The 15,639-nt window shown below is 38.8% G+C and overlaps 2 protein-coding genes across 3 annotated transcripts; one reads left to right on the forward strand and one right to left on the reverse strand.

Annotated features, from left to right (window-relative positions):
- Nucleotides 1-414: 414 nt before the first annotated feature.
- On the reverse strand, nt 415-4,361 carry LOC131602858 (uncharacterized). Of its 2 annotated transcripts, none has more exons than XM_058875078.1 (8): nt 4,203-4,361; nt 2,910-3,959; nt 2,342-2,392; nt 2,151-2,258; nt 1,275-1,370; nt 982-1,080; nt 839-898; nt 415-746 (listed from the first exon to the last, which is right to left on the reverse strand). In XM_058875078.1, the coding sequence occupies exons 2-8, from the start codon at nt 3,939-3,941 to the stop codon at nt 681-683; spliced, it is 1,512 nt and encodes a 503-aa protein (XP_058731061.1). In that variant the 5' UTR covers nt 3,942-3,959; nt 4,203-4,361; the 3' UTR covers nt 415-680. The 2 variants fall into 2 exon arrangements, with proteins under 2 accessions (XP_058731061.1, XP_058731062.1); XM_058875079.1 differs by having other exon boundaries at nt 2,910-3,970; nt 4,203-4,348.
- An 18-nt stretch (nt 4,362-4,379) lies between these two features.
- LOC131605634 (protein MAIN-LIKE 1-like) lies at nt 4,380-6,369 on the forward strand. Its single transcript, XM_058877969.1, has 4 exons — nt 4,380-4,519; nt 4,919-5,120; nt 5,217-5,894; nt 5,992-6,369. Exons 1-4 carry the CDS (start codon nt 4,380-4,382, stop codon nt 6,367-6,369), a joined length of 1,398 nt encoding a protein of 465 aa, XP_058733952.1.
- Nucleotides 6,370-15,639: the final 9,270 nt, after the last annotated feature.

The raw sequence follows: 15,639 nt of genomic DNA on the forward strand, positions 1-15,639 counted from the left end.
TGAAATTTTGATATCTAATAAAATGATGGAACAGTTAAAATAACATTTTAAGAATTACTATTAAAATCAAATTTTCATTTAAAGCTTTTATGAAAAATTTCTTTATAAATTTTTTTTACACAATTTAAAAAAAAAAACAAAACAAGAGCCCATACTACTTTTAATTAAATAGATTTTTTTGTCTAGTAGCAATAGATAGAATTTCCCTTCTTAAAGCAATCAGTAAAGAATAATTTCTCACAATTTAAATTCATTTCAATATACTGGTCACCTATATTTTCATTTTACCTAGCCTAAAACTTCCCACCAAGGGTACTAAATAACAGGAACACTGTACCAGAGGACTTCCAACATACCAAATGCATCACTCTTGTGGAAACCTACTCCAATTACTCAAAGCAGCGTAAAATCAAATTATCAAGGATAACCCCTTCATTTTAGAACATATGACATTATGCATTTTCACATATTATTGTTCCTTCTGCATAAAGCAAAGAGAGTGTTCCTAAACTACTGTTCCCTTTGCATTAATGAATGAAAAGTATTGGCAAAACTCCATACCTAATGTTCACAAGCAAATGCATTCGAGAAACTGTCTAGCAATTCTTCTCGACAAGTAGACATGGAAAAGACAAAAATATATTCAATGAAAAACAACCAGAAGCAATAAACTCAGCACATCACAATAAATACTTCTCAACCACAGTTCGGCCAAACTTCTCTTGGACATCCCTTGGCGTTTCAATCTGGAGCAAACAAGCAGTGTCAAATAAAATGTCACAGATAATAAGTTAATTGAAATGCTTGCTAGCAACATGGGCAAAGATGGGTTACTAACCGCATTAAGCGCTTTGAAGACAGCCTTAACTGTATTATGAGGATTTCTTGAACCAACAACCTGTGACGATAATAAAAATTAGAGCAAACACTAAAATTGCAGTATCATGATATCATCTTCATCCTTTTTGGTCAGTCTGTTACCTTTGACTTAACGTTCTTAAAACCACCTAAATGCAGTATGGTTTGGACTATTCTACCAGCTTTCATGCCAGTTGCAGTGGAAGCAGGCCAGAGATACACCTATTGAATAATGCAGATAACAAGTATAAGACATACATGATAAATAATACAGGCAGTATAACTTCATTTGTTACTCATTTAAAACAAGTAAAACAAAATAACTAGATTTTCTTTTCTTTTTTCATAGCAGACAGAAACTTTATGATATAAAAGGGAGAATTGCTACTAGAAGACGGATGAGGAGTTGAGACTACCTTGGTCTTTTTATAAGATGTTTGTATTGCATGTGCAATTGTGTGCTCCTCATGTCGCTCTACATAATGCAAATTCTGAAAGCACTTCTCATATGCCTGATGGTGAAATAAACCAGTAGTTCAACATGCTATTAAAATTCAAAATTCTGAAAACATCAAACTGCATTAAACATAGTGCACATGAGTTTATTTTAAGATAAAACATTGCTCAAACTAAATGTTTTGGCAATGATTTTAAAAGCCAATACTCGAGAATACACAAAATTTAAAACATTATTACTAAAGATTGGATTTCAGATTATGGGAAAGTAAACCCACTTGGTGATTCAAAAACTCAGTCAACTCATTTTGGATAAATTTATTATATTACACTAGTAAAATACCTGTCAGAAAACCAGTTAATACAACTTTTGCAACTCAAGAGTTATGAAAAATAAAAAGCGGAAATATTTAAGATACAGTTCATAATAATGGACAAGATATATTAAATGATTTGGTTTCGAGCTTGTTGAAACAGAAAAAGTTTGAAGAAATTGGTGTGCAATGCATAAAGCATGAATAAGGTTTTGTGGAAAGAATCATAATGCAGATGTTTTCTATTGAACATTTCGGACCATAACCTACATCAATCTAACATCATAGCATCGGCCAAGGAAACAGTCCTCGGTATAACAGCCAATAAAAATCTCAGAAAAAACATGAATCGGTAATATAATAAGCTAGCAACTATTAGGAAATGAAGCAAAAATAGATCCATATATTTTATGGTGGGTAATGAAATAAAAAAAATTCTAAACTGAACACAGAACGATTGAAAAAAATAATACAGTTCCAAACCAGGATGACTTGAAAGACCTAATAAGATATTGTTAGTACCTTTTGGAGGGCAACCGGAACTGCAGGGCCTTTGGCTTTTGCAAAACCAACAACACCATTATAGTTGCCACATGCTAACATAGCAGTGTACTTGACAACTTGTCCTCCCTAAATCAAGAGATTTGAACCAACATAAGAACACATGAGAGCAATTGGGAAAAACATAGAAGGAAGATAAATTTGTAGTTTACCTTTGTAACTTTACAAGTTCGGTTCACATCTATCAATTTTACATCAAAACCCTGGAAAAGTATACAACAACCATAAAAGTTAAAAAAACAAAAAAAACAAAAAAAAAAAGAAGTAAAAATGGTAGGTGAGCTTCAATTAAAGCAAAAATAATAATAATACGAGAACATTAGCTTACAAAAATGCACCACATATGGAACATTAGCTTACAAAAAAATGCAAGACTAAAATGACAAATTTCCCCAAAAAAAGTTTTCAAAAGGCACTAACAAAAGTTTTGCCGGAAGATTGTAGGTCAGATATAAAAAGAGCAAATCTCTTACTGAGTTTTTCTCTAAAGGTGACAGTATATCCACCCTTCAATTCATTTAAAATGAATTGTGATTTTAACCTACTAAAACTCAAGGACTGATACATCCCTACTTCCATACTGTCGAGACACGTTTATTTTACAAGAGCCTTACTTTATGTAAAATAAGCTGAGTAATAGTATGATACGTAATAAGGTAAATAATGATACGGTCCAAAATATTAACACACAATCAGAAAATTAGGCAAGTGCGAAACTACCTTCCGGAAAAGAGGTCTTCTTTTCTTCTCAGTTAACTCGTTTCTCTCCTCTGCAAGATCTCTAATTTCTTCCTCGAGAGCTTTACCCTTCCTTCCAAACGTATACTCGAGTTCTGCTAGCTTCTCCTCGAGTTTCTTGTCAATAACATCAAGTTTGGCCAGTATTATGTTGTCTTTTTCTTTCATATCATCAAACTCTTCTTCACTGTCGCTGTCAGCAGCTGCAGCATCTTCATCTCCTTGTGCAGGTTTATTCTCCTTTTCAAATCCAGATTGTTGCAAGGTATCCACGTTAGGCCCCACCTGTTCATGTTGAATGAGACCGTAATTGGCAGGGTTATCTGGATCATAAGCTTCCTTCCATTGCACCAATCTCAAAGCCCTGTTAAGCTTCTGCTGCAAAATAAACCTATCCTTTTGCTCAGTTACGACTTTGAGGCGATTCATGAGCTCCCCAATAACCCTATATTCCAAACTAAGCTTAAAATGTTTCTCCTCAAACTTATCAATTTTTTGCATCCATTTAAAAGCATCATCAAGCGTATCAGCATCAGTGAAACTCTGAATCATTTCTTCATGCCTCTTGAACTTCTTTTCAAAATCTTCAAACTTCTTCTGATAAGCATCAACGTCTTCATCATCACTATCCGAATCAGTTTGCTCTTCGAATCGGTTCAACTCAGTGGTTTCCTTGAGCTTCCCCTTTTCAAGTTTTTCAATGATGGAGGATACGCCCATGTAATCCTCCTCAACCTCTGCATCAATGTCGGCAGTGTCTAAACCAGCCCTTTTTCTATCATTTTTCTCTCTCATCCTATCCCTCTCCACTTGAGCAAGAAGGTCCTGCACTATTCTGGCATCAGAAGAAGTGGAATAGAGAACCTTGCCGTGAAGACGGGAACATGAGGGTAATGTAGTACTAGAGCCTGCACACTCCAAAGGTTGTCTTATGGAGTTTCTGAACACATTAGTCGCACTTGTAAACCTAAATATATTCCTAAGACCGTGTCTACCATAGTGAATATAACCCATTCAGATTGATCCTAGTCTCTGCGTAAAACCTTGAAAATATCAGATCAATTGCATTTATGAAACAGATAAAATCAAAATGAATTCTCTTGAACTGCATATATAAAATTAGGTTATCAATAGCGCCGGTATAGCACTGAATCTCAGTGCGTTGCATTTTGCAGAGACGGCTATTGCGGCCGCAGATGGTGCTGGAATCGCATCCTCGAGTGCAACAAGAAATGGGAAGTGAAATCAGAAGAAAAAAAAATTAAAAATGAAAACCTGGAAGACGGAGTTTATCACGGGTTCTGACGGAGGATGACTAACTCCGGTTGAGTTTCCCGGCGAGCTTCTCGTTTTGCCGGCCAGTTTTTGCTCTGGCAGTTGAGTTCAGTGAGACTGCAATTAGAACATGATACAAGGGCACGCTAGTGTCTGAATTAATTTTTTTTTTAGAAAATGGGCTTTTTCAAACGGAAACGAATTGGGCTTAGTATTAGAACCAGTGAAATTCTTGAAAAATTTCCTTCCTACCCCTACAATTGTCCTTCTACACCTAAAATCAAATTTTTTGGACGAAATTACCCTCGTATAAATAGGTAAAAAAAAATTCATTTTCAACTTTTTACTGATTGTGAACAAACACTCTCCCTTCTCTCCACGAAATACACTCCGGAACCCTTCTGAAGACTCTTCCGGTTCACAAAATCACCAAACCGGAACACATTTGGTAAGTGGTTCGATTTGCAAAATTCTTCCCGGAACGCTTTTGGAATATGTTCTGGTGCATTCGATTTCAAACCGGAACCCATTTTGAGACTCTTTCGGTTTGTTGCCTTGCATACCGGAACGCTTTTGAAAGTTGTTCCGGTTCGTTTTCATCCCCACCGGAAGCCTTTTGAGAACTGTTCCGGTTTAGCTCAGTTACAAACCGGAACCCTTTTTGGAACTGTTCCGGTTTGGTTTTTTTTTAATTTTTTTTTTAATTTTTTTTTCAGGAAAATGCGTACATTAGGACTTGACGGGAGGCCACATACCCGCCGCCGCCGCGACGAAGCTGGTCCCTCTAACCCACCTCAAGAGCCAACACAGCCACCACCGGAGCCACCGCAGCCAGTTGAATATCCTGGTGGACCATCAGATCGATCTTTACTTGTTCGTTACCAAGACCATGTTGCTCGCCGTTTATGGTACGGACATGTAAGTAAAATTAATTAATTAAGTTAAATTAATTTATTTATTTTAAAAATAATTTTTTATTATATAATATAATGTGATTTCTTTATTAATTTTCAGGAAAGAGGTCCTAAAAAGGAGCTTAAAGTCGCAGGACATGGGACGAAGCTCCAGGAAAGAGTGCCTATGAACCTCCCACCAGAGATTGAGGCTATTGTGAGTGAGTCAGGTCTGGCTTCTCTTCAGAGAACTAGCCTGACCAAGATAGATGTTAACCTCGTGTCAGAATTTGTGGAGAGGTGGCATGTTGAGACATCGTCATTTCACATGCCATTTGGTGAGATGACGATTACATTGGATGATGTTGCCTGCCTGCTGCATTTGCCTATTGGGGGTATGTTCTGGTATCCTAATGAGCACGTCACAGAGGAGGTGGCGGTTGAACTTGACTGCGAGTTATTGGGAGTGGGTAGACGTGCCATGGATGAGCATGTGCGTTCATGCAGGGGAGCTTATTACTCACTGCAGTGGTTGTACGACAGATTTGTGGAGTACCGTGCTGCTGGTAGTTGGGCCTTCGCGACCAGGGCATATTTGATGATGTTGGTAGGTTCTACCATTTTTGCAGATAAGACATTTACTTTGGTTGAGGCCCGGTATTTGCCACTATTTAGAGACCTACGTGGGCTCAGTCACTACAGTTGGGCATCTGCTGCCCTGGTCACTCTTTATCGCCACCTTGGTGATGCATCTATGTTTAGTTGCAAGCATCTCGGTGGATATCCTACCCTGATTCAGGTATTTAAGTTATTTTTAATTAATTGTATGTTAATTCATATATTATTATTTATATTATTTAATATATATATATATATATTATTTATATTGTTAACAGTGTTGGATACATGAGTACTTTCCTACACTAGGAAGGAAAGGGGAAAATTGGCGGCCATCTGAGAACCTTGGGCTTCCACGGGTGATGAGATGGTCCTACAGGCAAGGAGCCATCAAGGTGGATGCGTATAGACCGATATTGGACGAGCTGACACCTATAGATGTCATATGGCGCCCATTTGAGGATCATAGACCTCATCGAGCTTTTAACGAGCTATCTCTGTACAGAGGTTTTCTCGTTTGGGGTGAGTTACATGTGCCATACTTACCTGACAGGTGTCTTCGGAAGTTTGGTTATTGTCAGTATATTCCGCCTGCACCTCCTGCTGATACGCTCAGCAATGATGAGATTGCTGTGGAGTGGATTGCCTATGTCTAGAGCGTGACAGATGTGATTAGAGATACACGGCCAGTGGGATACCCTCATGAGACGGTTGATGGATATTTAGAGTGGTATTACCGCGTTTCGCATCCTCAGGTGGTGCCTCCCTGTTGAAAGAGTATTGTGGTGTACTTTTCGTTATTATCGTATCCACAGGGATTATTGCGATATCACCGCCGTTCTATAGCCTATTTTGTCTTGAGTTAATGTTACTTTAAATTTGGGTTTGCAAAAGGTCATTCAATTCTTTTAGTAGCAAAGAGTAAATTAATGAAAGTTCTAAGTTAAAGAAAATGTATCAAGATTCGATTTCATCGACCTAAATTTGTATGTCTCCTTATAAATATACGTATATGAACATGGTAACGATCAACATAATTACGTATCGACGCCTATATCGTCCGTGTCCGCAACGATATAGTTAGATTTACCGTATTGTTTAACCGACGATTTCTCCACCGTTTAAACAATACAAATAACGTTTTAAAACCGATACTAAGTAAACATCAAACGCTAAATCCATGTCTGCAATTTATAGTTTGATAGATGATAAAGTTAGATCTAGATACAAATATTGATGTCTCAAACACTTATACCAAAGAAAAAGCTTTAATAAACAAACTAAACCATCTATATTGATCATCACTTGTTCATACACATATATTCACAAGAAAAACCTACAAAAGGCTAGGAAGATTACATCTTATCTTGATACAAAAGAGATTTAGCTATCCATGAAAATGGTAGCTTGCTCAAGAAGTAAAGGATGAAGATCAACAAGCATCAAAGGCGATTAATCGACGATCAAAGCTTCCAATCTTCGATTCTTTGTTTGCTACAGTGCACAAGTGTTCTTTAGCTCTCAAGATCAACCAACCAACACAAAATATCTGAAAACCCCTTTATATAGCATTTCTGAATTCTGTCCAGGGCGCGTCGCGCCCTCCAGCGCGCTTCGCGCCAATACACTTAAGAAATTTAAACCGCCCATGCGCGTGACGCGCGCAACTCTCTGCTTTGAAGCTCCAAAATATCTTGCCCAGGGCGCGACGCGCCCACATCTCCGCGCGACGCGCGCTTACTTCTGCCAGGCACTCTCTTGCAAAGCTCAAAACAAGCTCCAAACTTCCCCAAAATTGGCTAAAACCTACAAAATCATAACTAAAACACATATTAACATAAAATGAAAGCTTAATATTATAAACTATAAATAATTATCTAAAACTTCAGGGAATTGTACGAATATCCGATAAAAACGGTCGAAAGGTGCCATTAATTAAACTAAATATAAACACAATTGGCACCTAACAACTCTCCCCAACTTAAACTCTTGTTTGTCCTCAAACAAAACAATGATAAATTACCGGGAACACAAAATATCACAAATGAAACAACAAGGTAGAAACAAGAACAATTGAATGGTTCAAATTCCAAAAGTACACAAAGATCAATCCTTACCAGTTTTCATCAAAGTACCATGATAACAATGCTAATCCTATATACAAATTCTATGTCAGAAATTCCACAAAGCAAAAGAAGTTCAAGAATGAATCACACCTACGTATTTCTCTACTGAGAGAACAAAAATGGAGGATCCTAACACTCACCAGACAATGACGCAAACATACCGAATTAATTATAAACTCATCTAAGCATAAGATATATAAAAAGTATATAAGCATGAATCACTAAGGACTTTCGGGTTGTAGCTTGGCTTGGTTAACAAGGAAGTGTCTCATATCTCACGGCCATTGAATCGAAAATGTCAAAACCTAAGAGAGCATTCAAATTCAATTATCACAACCTAAACAACCAAGTTTACCACATTATTCATTACTTGCTCAAGGGTCACAGAATTCTTTTCTTTCTTTCTCTTTTTTTTTTTTTTTTTTATTATTATTATAAATATATATACCCCTTGAGCACTATCTTTTGATATATCCTCACCAATGTACACCTTTATTTCATTCTCCCCAATTTGTATATTACCAAGACATCACTAAGAATGCTCCCTATTCTAAGGCAAAAAGGGGTCAATCCTTACCATATCAAATGGCAACAGTTCAAGGTAGAAAGAAAAGAAAGTCATCAAGATTCTATCAAAAATCGATATAGAGATCTATATACAACATAAGCTTAACCGATAAGAATCTTGGAAAACGGCTCAAAGTGGTTAGCAAATACTCACACACTCACCGGGTAGGTTATATTTGGATTGGAAGTTTTTTTCTCATAGTGCAGAACAAAACGCCTTGATCACTTTCATGCTTAACACAATTTAATAACAATGCAAGATTAATCATAATAAAAACGAGTTAAAACGCACATTGCTGGTATCCAGCACAATTTATATATATACACAGTGGAAAGTCTCCTCACAACTACAGCTAGGCTAAAGTGATTCACAATTGAACTAATTTTATCCACAGAAATTAATGACAACTAATTTGTACAATTAAAAGCATCAGAATCGAAGGTACTTGATAAAAAAAAAATGATAAAGGATGTACCTTGCGCGTACAGTTTTCAACTTATATCATCACCACTCAAATTGTGTTGCATCATCCAAATTCATCGTGGCAACAAAAATTCGTGTTCCAGCTAATTAATCATCAGGACAACTTATCAAACCATTATTTCTAAAATATAAACACTAAACTAAAATAAACTACTTAAAAATAAATAAATGCAAAAATAAAATAAACTGAACTTATATAAAATAAAAACCACACCAAACAGGTGTTAACTATCCAAACTATCCAAAGGCGTAAACTTAGCCTTTCAAAGTACCTCATCCAAAAGGATGGAACAAAACTATAAACATTAAAAACAAAGTAACTAAAAATTGTTCTAACATAAAACTAAAAACAATAAAACATAAAACAGTAAAACAAAACTACTCCTCATCGAAAGTCTCCGGATCATCCTGCTCCATCCCCTCCTCAGGATCTGGCCTGCCCTCAGGCCATGAAGCATAGGCAGATAAATCATCCCTGGAACCAACAGGCTGCTGCAGAGAAAGCTGCCGGATAGAATCCTGCAAAAACAAAAACGCTCTCTGATGCGCCATATGCATCTGATAGTTCCAATCACTTGCATCACCATACTGTGGACCAGCAGGCGGTGCAGCAGCAACCGGAACAGCCTGAGAAGCATCGGGAAGGTCAGATGCACCAGCAGCAACACCAAAAGGACGACCTCCAAGCAAACAGTACCTGTTAGCAAAAATATCATCTATAACACCATCCATGGGGATCATCCCACCAGTTGGGAACCGGACACCAGCCTTCCTGCACAAACCCATTATTAAACCAGGAAAAATCAACCTACATTTCACCCCATCTCCATGAAGAGTCCCATTCAGGGCGACTCTTTTCAGCTCATTCGCCACAATCCTGGACACATCAATGTTATCACTATTCAGAATACCCTGAACCAAACCTGCCGTATCAATGGTGAGGGAAGAAGTGTGACTCCGTGGCCTAATGTTGTAAAGGACCACCGAAGTCACCAACTGAGCCTCCTCCGTCAACTGACTACGAGTAAAAGTCTTTGGCAGCCCAGCTTTAGTCAGAGTATAGGTGAAACCAGTCCTGCAAATCCTGTCCCTAATGCTGTCTGCATCCCAATTTCCTCTATTCAACCTGGGATGGTACTGACACTCTTCTACCAAAGCAAGAGGGTTATCCAGAAAATCAAAAATAGCCTCTTTGCTAAAATCAATGGCCTTACCTCTCACCCATGTTTTAAACGGGTAAGCTTCAGTACCTGACCAACTGCTCGGAGGCAAGGCATTTGCATAAAACTCTCTGACAATCTCCACCTGATAGAATTGTGGTGGAGTGAACAACTTGTCCCAGCATGTTTCAGACAAAGCAGTCCACGCCCTTTGGAAGAGGCCGTGGTCAATAGGAACCACCGTGCGTTCACTCCACACAACGCGGCTTTCAAGCTCATGGTACCTCGCCTCTTGCTCCGGACCTAGAAACTTCGTCCGATCAAACCTGCCAGCTTGTGAAGAAGATCCCTCACCAGAACCAGTCTTCTTTCTCTTTAAAAAGGGTGCCATTCCTGCACAAATTTAAAATCAAACAAAACACACACAAATTGAAACAAAGTTAGCATAACCTCAATTTTAATAGCCTACATCAATCCACATTCATCATCAATCACAAAACAGACCCTATACAACTTCACAGAATGCATAAAAAAAAATTCAAAATTTAACCCAGGGCGCGACGCGCGCTGAACAGGGCGCGACGCGCGCTCTGCGAAACCCAGAAAATTTCTTCAGAAATATGCAAAACAGAAAAGGAGAACAAGTTTCTCCTCCCTTCTAAAGGTTCCAGCACACAAAATATGCATCAATAACATGTTTTCTACCCTAGTTTTTCACAATTATTCAAAATATTCCTAAATCTAAAAACCTAACTTCTAAAACTATATTAATGGAAATAGAAGGGAATAAGAACAAACCTTTGATGATGATGACAATGGAGAGACGAAAATAGTGAGAGAATGCAAGAATTGAAATGAGCAAGTGTGTGTTGTGTTGTTCTATTCTTGGAACAAAGAGGAAGAAGGGTGGAATGGAGGCAAAGACCTCCAAAACCCTAACTAAACCTCTGCCAGCGAAACCGGGTCGGGCCCAGCATGGGTGGGCCCAAATAAAAATTATTTTTTTTTCAAAAATATACACAGCGCGCGACGCGCGCAGACTCGGCGCGACGCGCCCTCATCTCTGCCAGGAAGGGGTCTTAGGACTCACAAAGCGCGCGACGCGCGCAAATGGGTGCGACGCGCGCTACACCAGAAACAGCAGAAAAACTGCATTGTTTCAGCACGCCCAAAAATACCGGTAGATCGCTTTTGGCTCGACGACAACCTAAAAATCCCACCTGCATAAATAACACAAATACAAGTGAATATATACAACTTGGGGTGCCTCCCAAGAGCGCTTTGTTTAACATCGGTCAGCTCGACGGTCAAAGGCAATCAAGGATCGCCAAACGATAAAACGCAAGTTTCACGATTAAAATCGCTTCCCCGATACACCTTCAACCTCTGACCATTTACTACCCACTCTTGGTTTGATTTTTGGTCCTCTATCACAATAGCCCCTTGGCTTCTCACTTCTTTGACCAAAAACGGTCCGGACCATTTAGACTTCAACTTTCCCGGGAAAAGTCTTAACCGAGAATTGAAGAGTAAAACTAATTGCCCTACCTTAAAGTCCTTCATTCTAACCTTACTATCATGATAGAATTTGGTCTTTTCCTTGTAAATTGAATTGGACTTATAGGCATGCAATCTCATCTCTTCCAACTCATTAAGTTGGATTTTTCTTCTCTCTCCACACAACTTGTGGTCAAAATTCAAAAGCTTTAAGGCCCAATATGCCTTATGCTCTAGTTCTACGGGAAGGTGGCAACTTTTACCATACACCATTTGGAATGGTGTAAGACCGATCGGTGCTTTGAAAGCGGTCTGATACGCCCACAAGGTTTCATCTAACTTCATTGACCAATCCTTCCTAGAGCTAGACACAGTTTTCTCAAGAATTCTCTTAATCTCTCTATTGGTCCTCTCAACTTGCCCATTAGTTTGTGGATGATATGGAGTAGCTACCTTGTGCTTTACTCCATATTGCTCCAACACTTTTTCAAGCGGAGCATTACAAAAATGAGATCCACCATCACTAATTAATACTCTTGGCGAGCCAAACCGCGAAAATATATTTTTCTTCAAAAACTTTATCACGGTCTTACCATCTGCTTTGGGTGAAGCAATCGCTTCCACCCACTTAGACACATAATCAACAGCTACCAAGATGTATTCATTTGACCTTGAGGAAGGGAATGGTCCAACAAAATCAATGCCCCAACAATCGAATACCTCAACTTCTACAATACTTTGGAGGGGCATTTCCTCTCTTTTCCCTATTCCACCAGTTCTTTGACAACTGTCGCATGAGGCAACATGGTGGTAAGCATCTTTGAACAAAGTAGGCCACCAAAATCCCGATTGAAGGACTTTTGTGGCCGTACGCAAACCATTAAAATGACCACCATAAGGCGAATTGTGGCAATGCCACAAAATGCTTTTTGCCTCCTCATCCGCGACACATCTTCTCAAAAGATTGTCACTACTCAACTTAAACAAGTGAGGATCGTCCCAAACATAAAAATTAGCATCGTTTAAAAACTTTTTTCTTTGATTCCAAGTTAGATCCTCCGGTATCCAGCCAGATGCTTTGTGATTAGCCATATCTGCGAACCAGGGTCTAACTTCTTGTACCATGTACAGTTTTTCATCGGGGAATTCTTCCCTCACCTCTTTTTCATTGTTTGTCACCTCGGTATTCACTAACCGAGACAAATGATCCGCAATCAAATTTTCTGTACCTTTCTTATCTTTCACTTCAAGATCGAATTCTTGAAGCAAAAGAATCCACCGAATAAGCCTCTGTTTTGAATCAGGCTTGGTGAGAAGATATTTGATTGCGGCATGATCAGTATAACACACAACTTTAGAACCAATGAGGTAAGGACGAAACTTTTCCAATGCAAATACAATTGCGAGCAATTCTTTTTCTGTGGTGGCATAGTTAACCTGTGCCTCATTTAAAACTTTGCTCGCATAATGTATAGCATGGAATTGTTTGTCCTTCCTTTGGCCTAAGACCGCACCAACCGCATAGTCACTCGCATCGCACATGAGTTCAAACTCAAGCGACCAATTAGGAGCGACAATTATGGGTGTGGTGGTCAAATTTGCTTTAAGTTCTAAGAAAGCTTTTAGACATGATTCATCAAAATTAAATTCCATACCTTTGTTGAGCAAATTACTCAAAGGCTTTGCAACCTTGGAGAAATCCTTGATGAATCTTCTATAGAACCCAGCATGTCCCAAGAAGCTCCTTATGCCTTTCACATTCACCGGAGGGGGAAGTTTTTCAATAACTTCAATTTTTGCCGGATCGACCTCAAGACCCTTTGAAGAAACCTTGTGGCCAAGAACAATCCCATCCGTCACCATGAAAGTGCATTTCTCCCACTTGAGAACCAAATTTGTTTCAATGCATCTCTCCATTACCACATCAAGGTTCTTTAAGCACAAGTCAAATGACGACCCGTACACAGAAAAATCATCCATGAACACCTCAATGCTTTTCTCAATCAAATCAGAGAAGATAGCTTGCATGCACCTTTGAAATGTTGCAGGAGCATTACATAGTCCAAATGGCATTCTTCGGTAAGCGAAAACGCCAAAAGGACATGTAAAAGCAGTTTTCTCGTGGTCCGCCGGATTCACTGATATTTGATTGTATCCCGAATAACCATCCAAGAAACAATAGAAATTTCTTCCGGCTAACCTCTCTAACATTTGATCCATAAAAGGTAATGGAAAGTGATCTTTTCTTGTTGCTTGGTTCAACCTCCTATAATCAATACACATACGCCACCCGGTCACCGCTCTCGAAGGAATCAACTCGTTCTTCTCATTTCTCACAACTGTCAATCCACCCTTCTTAGGAACCACATGCACCGGGCTCACCCATTCGCTATCGGAGATGGGATAAATCATCCCCGCCTCTAATAACTTCACAACCTCTTTTCTAACAACTTCTTTCATGGTTGGATTCAATCGCCTTTGAGGTTGTGCCACGGGCCGAAAATCATCTTCTAACATAATCTTATGCATACAATAGGCCGGACTAATACCCTTCAAGTCGGATAAAACCCATCCTATTGCTTCTTGATTCTTCGTCAACACTTCCTTCAATCGATGCTCTTCCTTGTTAGACAAACCACTATTAATGATAACCGGCTTAGTAGAATTGTCACCGAGAAACACGTATTTCAAGTGAGATGGTAACACATTCAACTCCACCTTTTGCTCTTCAACTTTAGGTTCATCCTTCAACTCTTCAATTTGAGTTTCAAATGGATTCATCTCCTCACAAGCCTCTAAATTTCTCAAGCAATCTTCAATTTCCTTCTCTTGATCTTTGGTGAGAACTTCGAGAGCTTCCATTAAAGTCTTCTCAAGAGGATTCGACAAGTGCATTTGATTCTCCACTTTCATAATAGCCCTTTCGGTAGCATCGATTCTAAAACAATCATCCTCATCATTAGGATGCTTGATGGCTTCAAAGAGATCAAGACATAATTCTTCATCTTGGTACCTTAATTTCATTAAGCCATCATCAATATCGATCATCATTCGGGCCGTCTTCATAAAAGGCCTTCCTAAGATCAATGGAATCTCAGGATCTTCTTCCATGTCTATGACAATAAAATCAACAGGATACCAAAATTTGTCAACCTTGACAAGCAAGTCTTCCGCAACTCCATGAGGATGAGCTGTGGATTTATCTGCTAATGATAACGTCATTCTTGTCGGCTTCAAATCGTTGATTCCTAATCTTCTCACCATAGACAATGGGATCAAATTAATGCTAGAACCGGTATCTACCAAACCTTTGCCTATGTGAACATTTCCAATAGACACCGGTAAGGTTACCCGCCCAGGATCATTTGATTTTATCGGAGTAGTGCGTTGAATTAACGCATTACAACAAGAGCTCACCGTTACTACCTCCGGATCCAAGAATCTTCTCTTCTTAGTGATGATGTCTTTGATGAATTTTGCATACATCGGCATTTGCTCTAATGCTTCGGAAAAAGGGACATTGATTTGCAACTAGCTAAAAATGTCCAAGAACCGAGCATAGTGCTTTGCATCTTCTTTCTTTGACGGACCGGGAGGGTAAGGTAATTTCTTCACTTGTATAGAATCATCCACCTTCTTCTTTCCCTTTTCACTCACACTCAATTTTTTTCTCTCTTTTTCTACAACTTTCTCAAGAGTTTCTTTTTCCACTAATTCTTTCTCTTTCTCATTTTCAACTAAATCACCCTCAACATTTTTTTCTACTTCAATCACCCTATCTTTTTCTTTCTCAACAATTTCCTCCTCAACTATTTCTCCTACACCCATATCAATTTTTCTACCGCTACGAGTTAGAATTGACTTACAATGCTCACGAGGATTTTCTTGTGTAGTAGCCGGAAAAGGACCTTTGTTTTGATCGGCAAGTTGCTTTGACAATTGCCCGACTTGAGTTTCAAGGTTCTTAATTGCGGCATCCGTACTCTTTTGGCTTGCAATTTGCAATTGCATGAATTGGCTAAGAGTGTCCTCGATAGAAAGCTTTGTTTGTTGAGGTTGTTGATTGTAACCGCCTTGATAAGGATTTTGACG

Source organism: Vicia villosa, linkage group LG5 (genome assembly GCF_029867415.1).
Source record: "Vicia villosa cultivar HV-30 ecotype Madison, WI linkage group LG5, Vvil1.0, whole genome shotgun sequence".
Lineage (NCBI taxonomy): Eukaryota > Viridiplantae > Streptophyta > Magnoliopsida > Fabales > Fabaceae > Vicia > Vicia villosa.

Bases quoted from the DNA above. Each gene is read 5' to 3' on its own strand.
- LOC131602858 (XM_058875078.1), bottom strand. From the start codon at position 3,941: ATGGGTTATATTCACTATGGTAGACACGGTCTTAGGAATATATTTAGG. The intron at 2,259-2,341 runs GTAAACTACAAA...CTCTTGATTTAG, and splicing joins GAACTTGTAAAGTTACAAAG to GGAGGACAAGTTGTCAAGTA. The intron at 747-838 runs GTTAGTAACCCA...TGTTTGCTCCAG, and splicing joins TCTTCAAAGCGCTTAATGCG to ATTGAAACGCCAAGGGATGT.
- LOC131605634 (XM_058877969.1), top strand. From the start codon at position 4,380: ATGGGCTTTTTCAAACGGAAACGAATTGGGCTTAGTATTAGAACCAGT. The intron at 4,520-4,918 runs GTAAAAAAAAAT...TTTTTTTTTCAG, and splicing joins AATTACCCTCGTATAAATAG to GAAAATGCGTACATTAGGAC. The intron at 5,121-5,216 runs GTAAGTAAAATT...ATTAATTTTCAG, and splicing joins GCCGTTTATGGTACGGACAT to GAAAGAGGTCCTAAAAAGGA.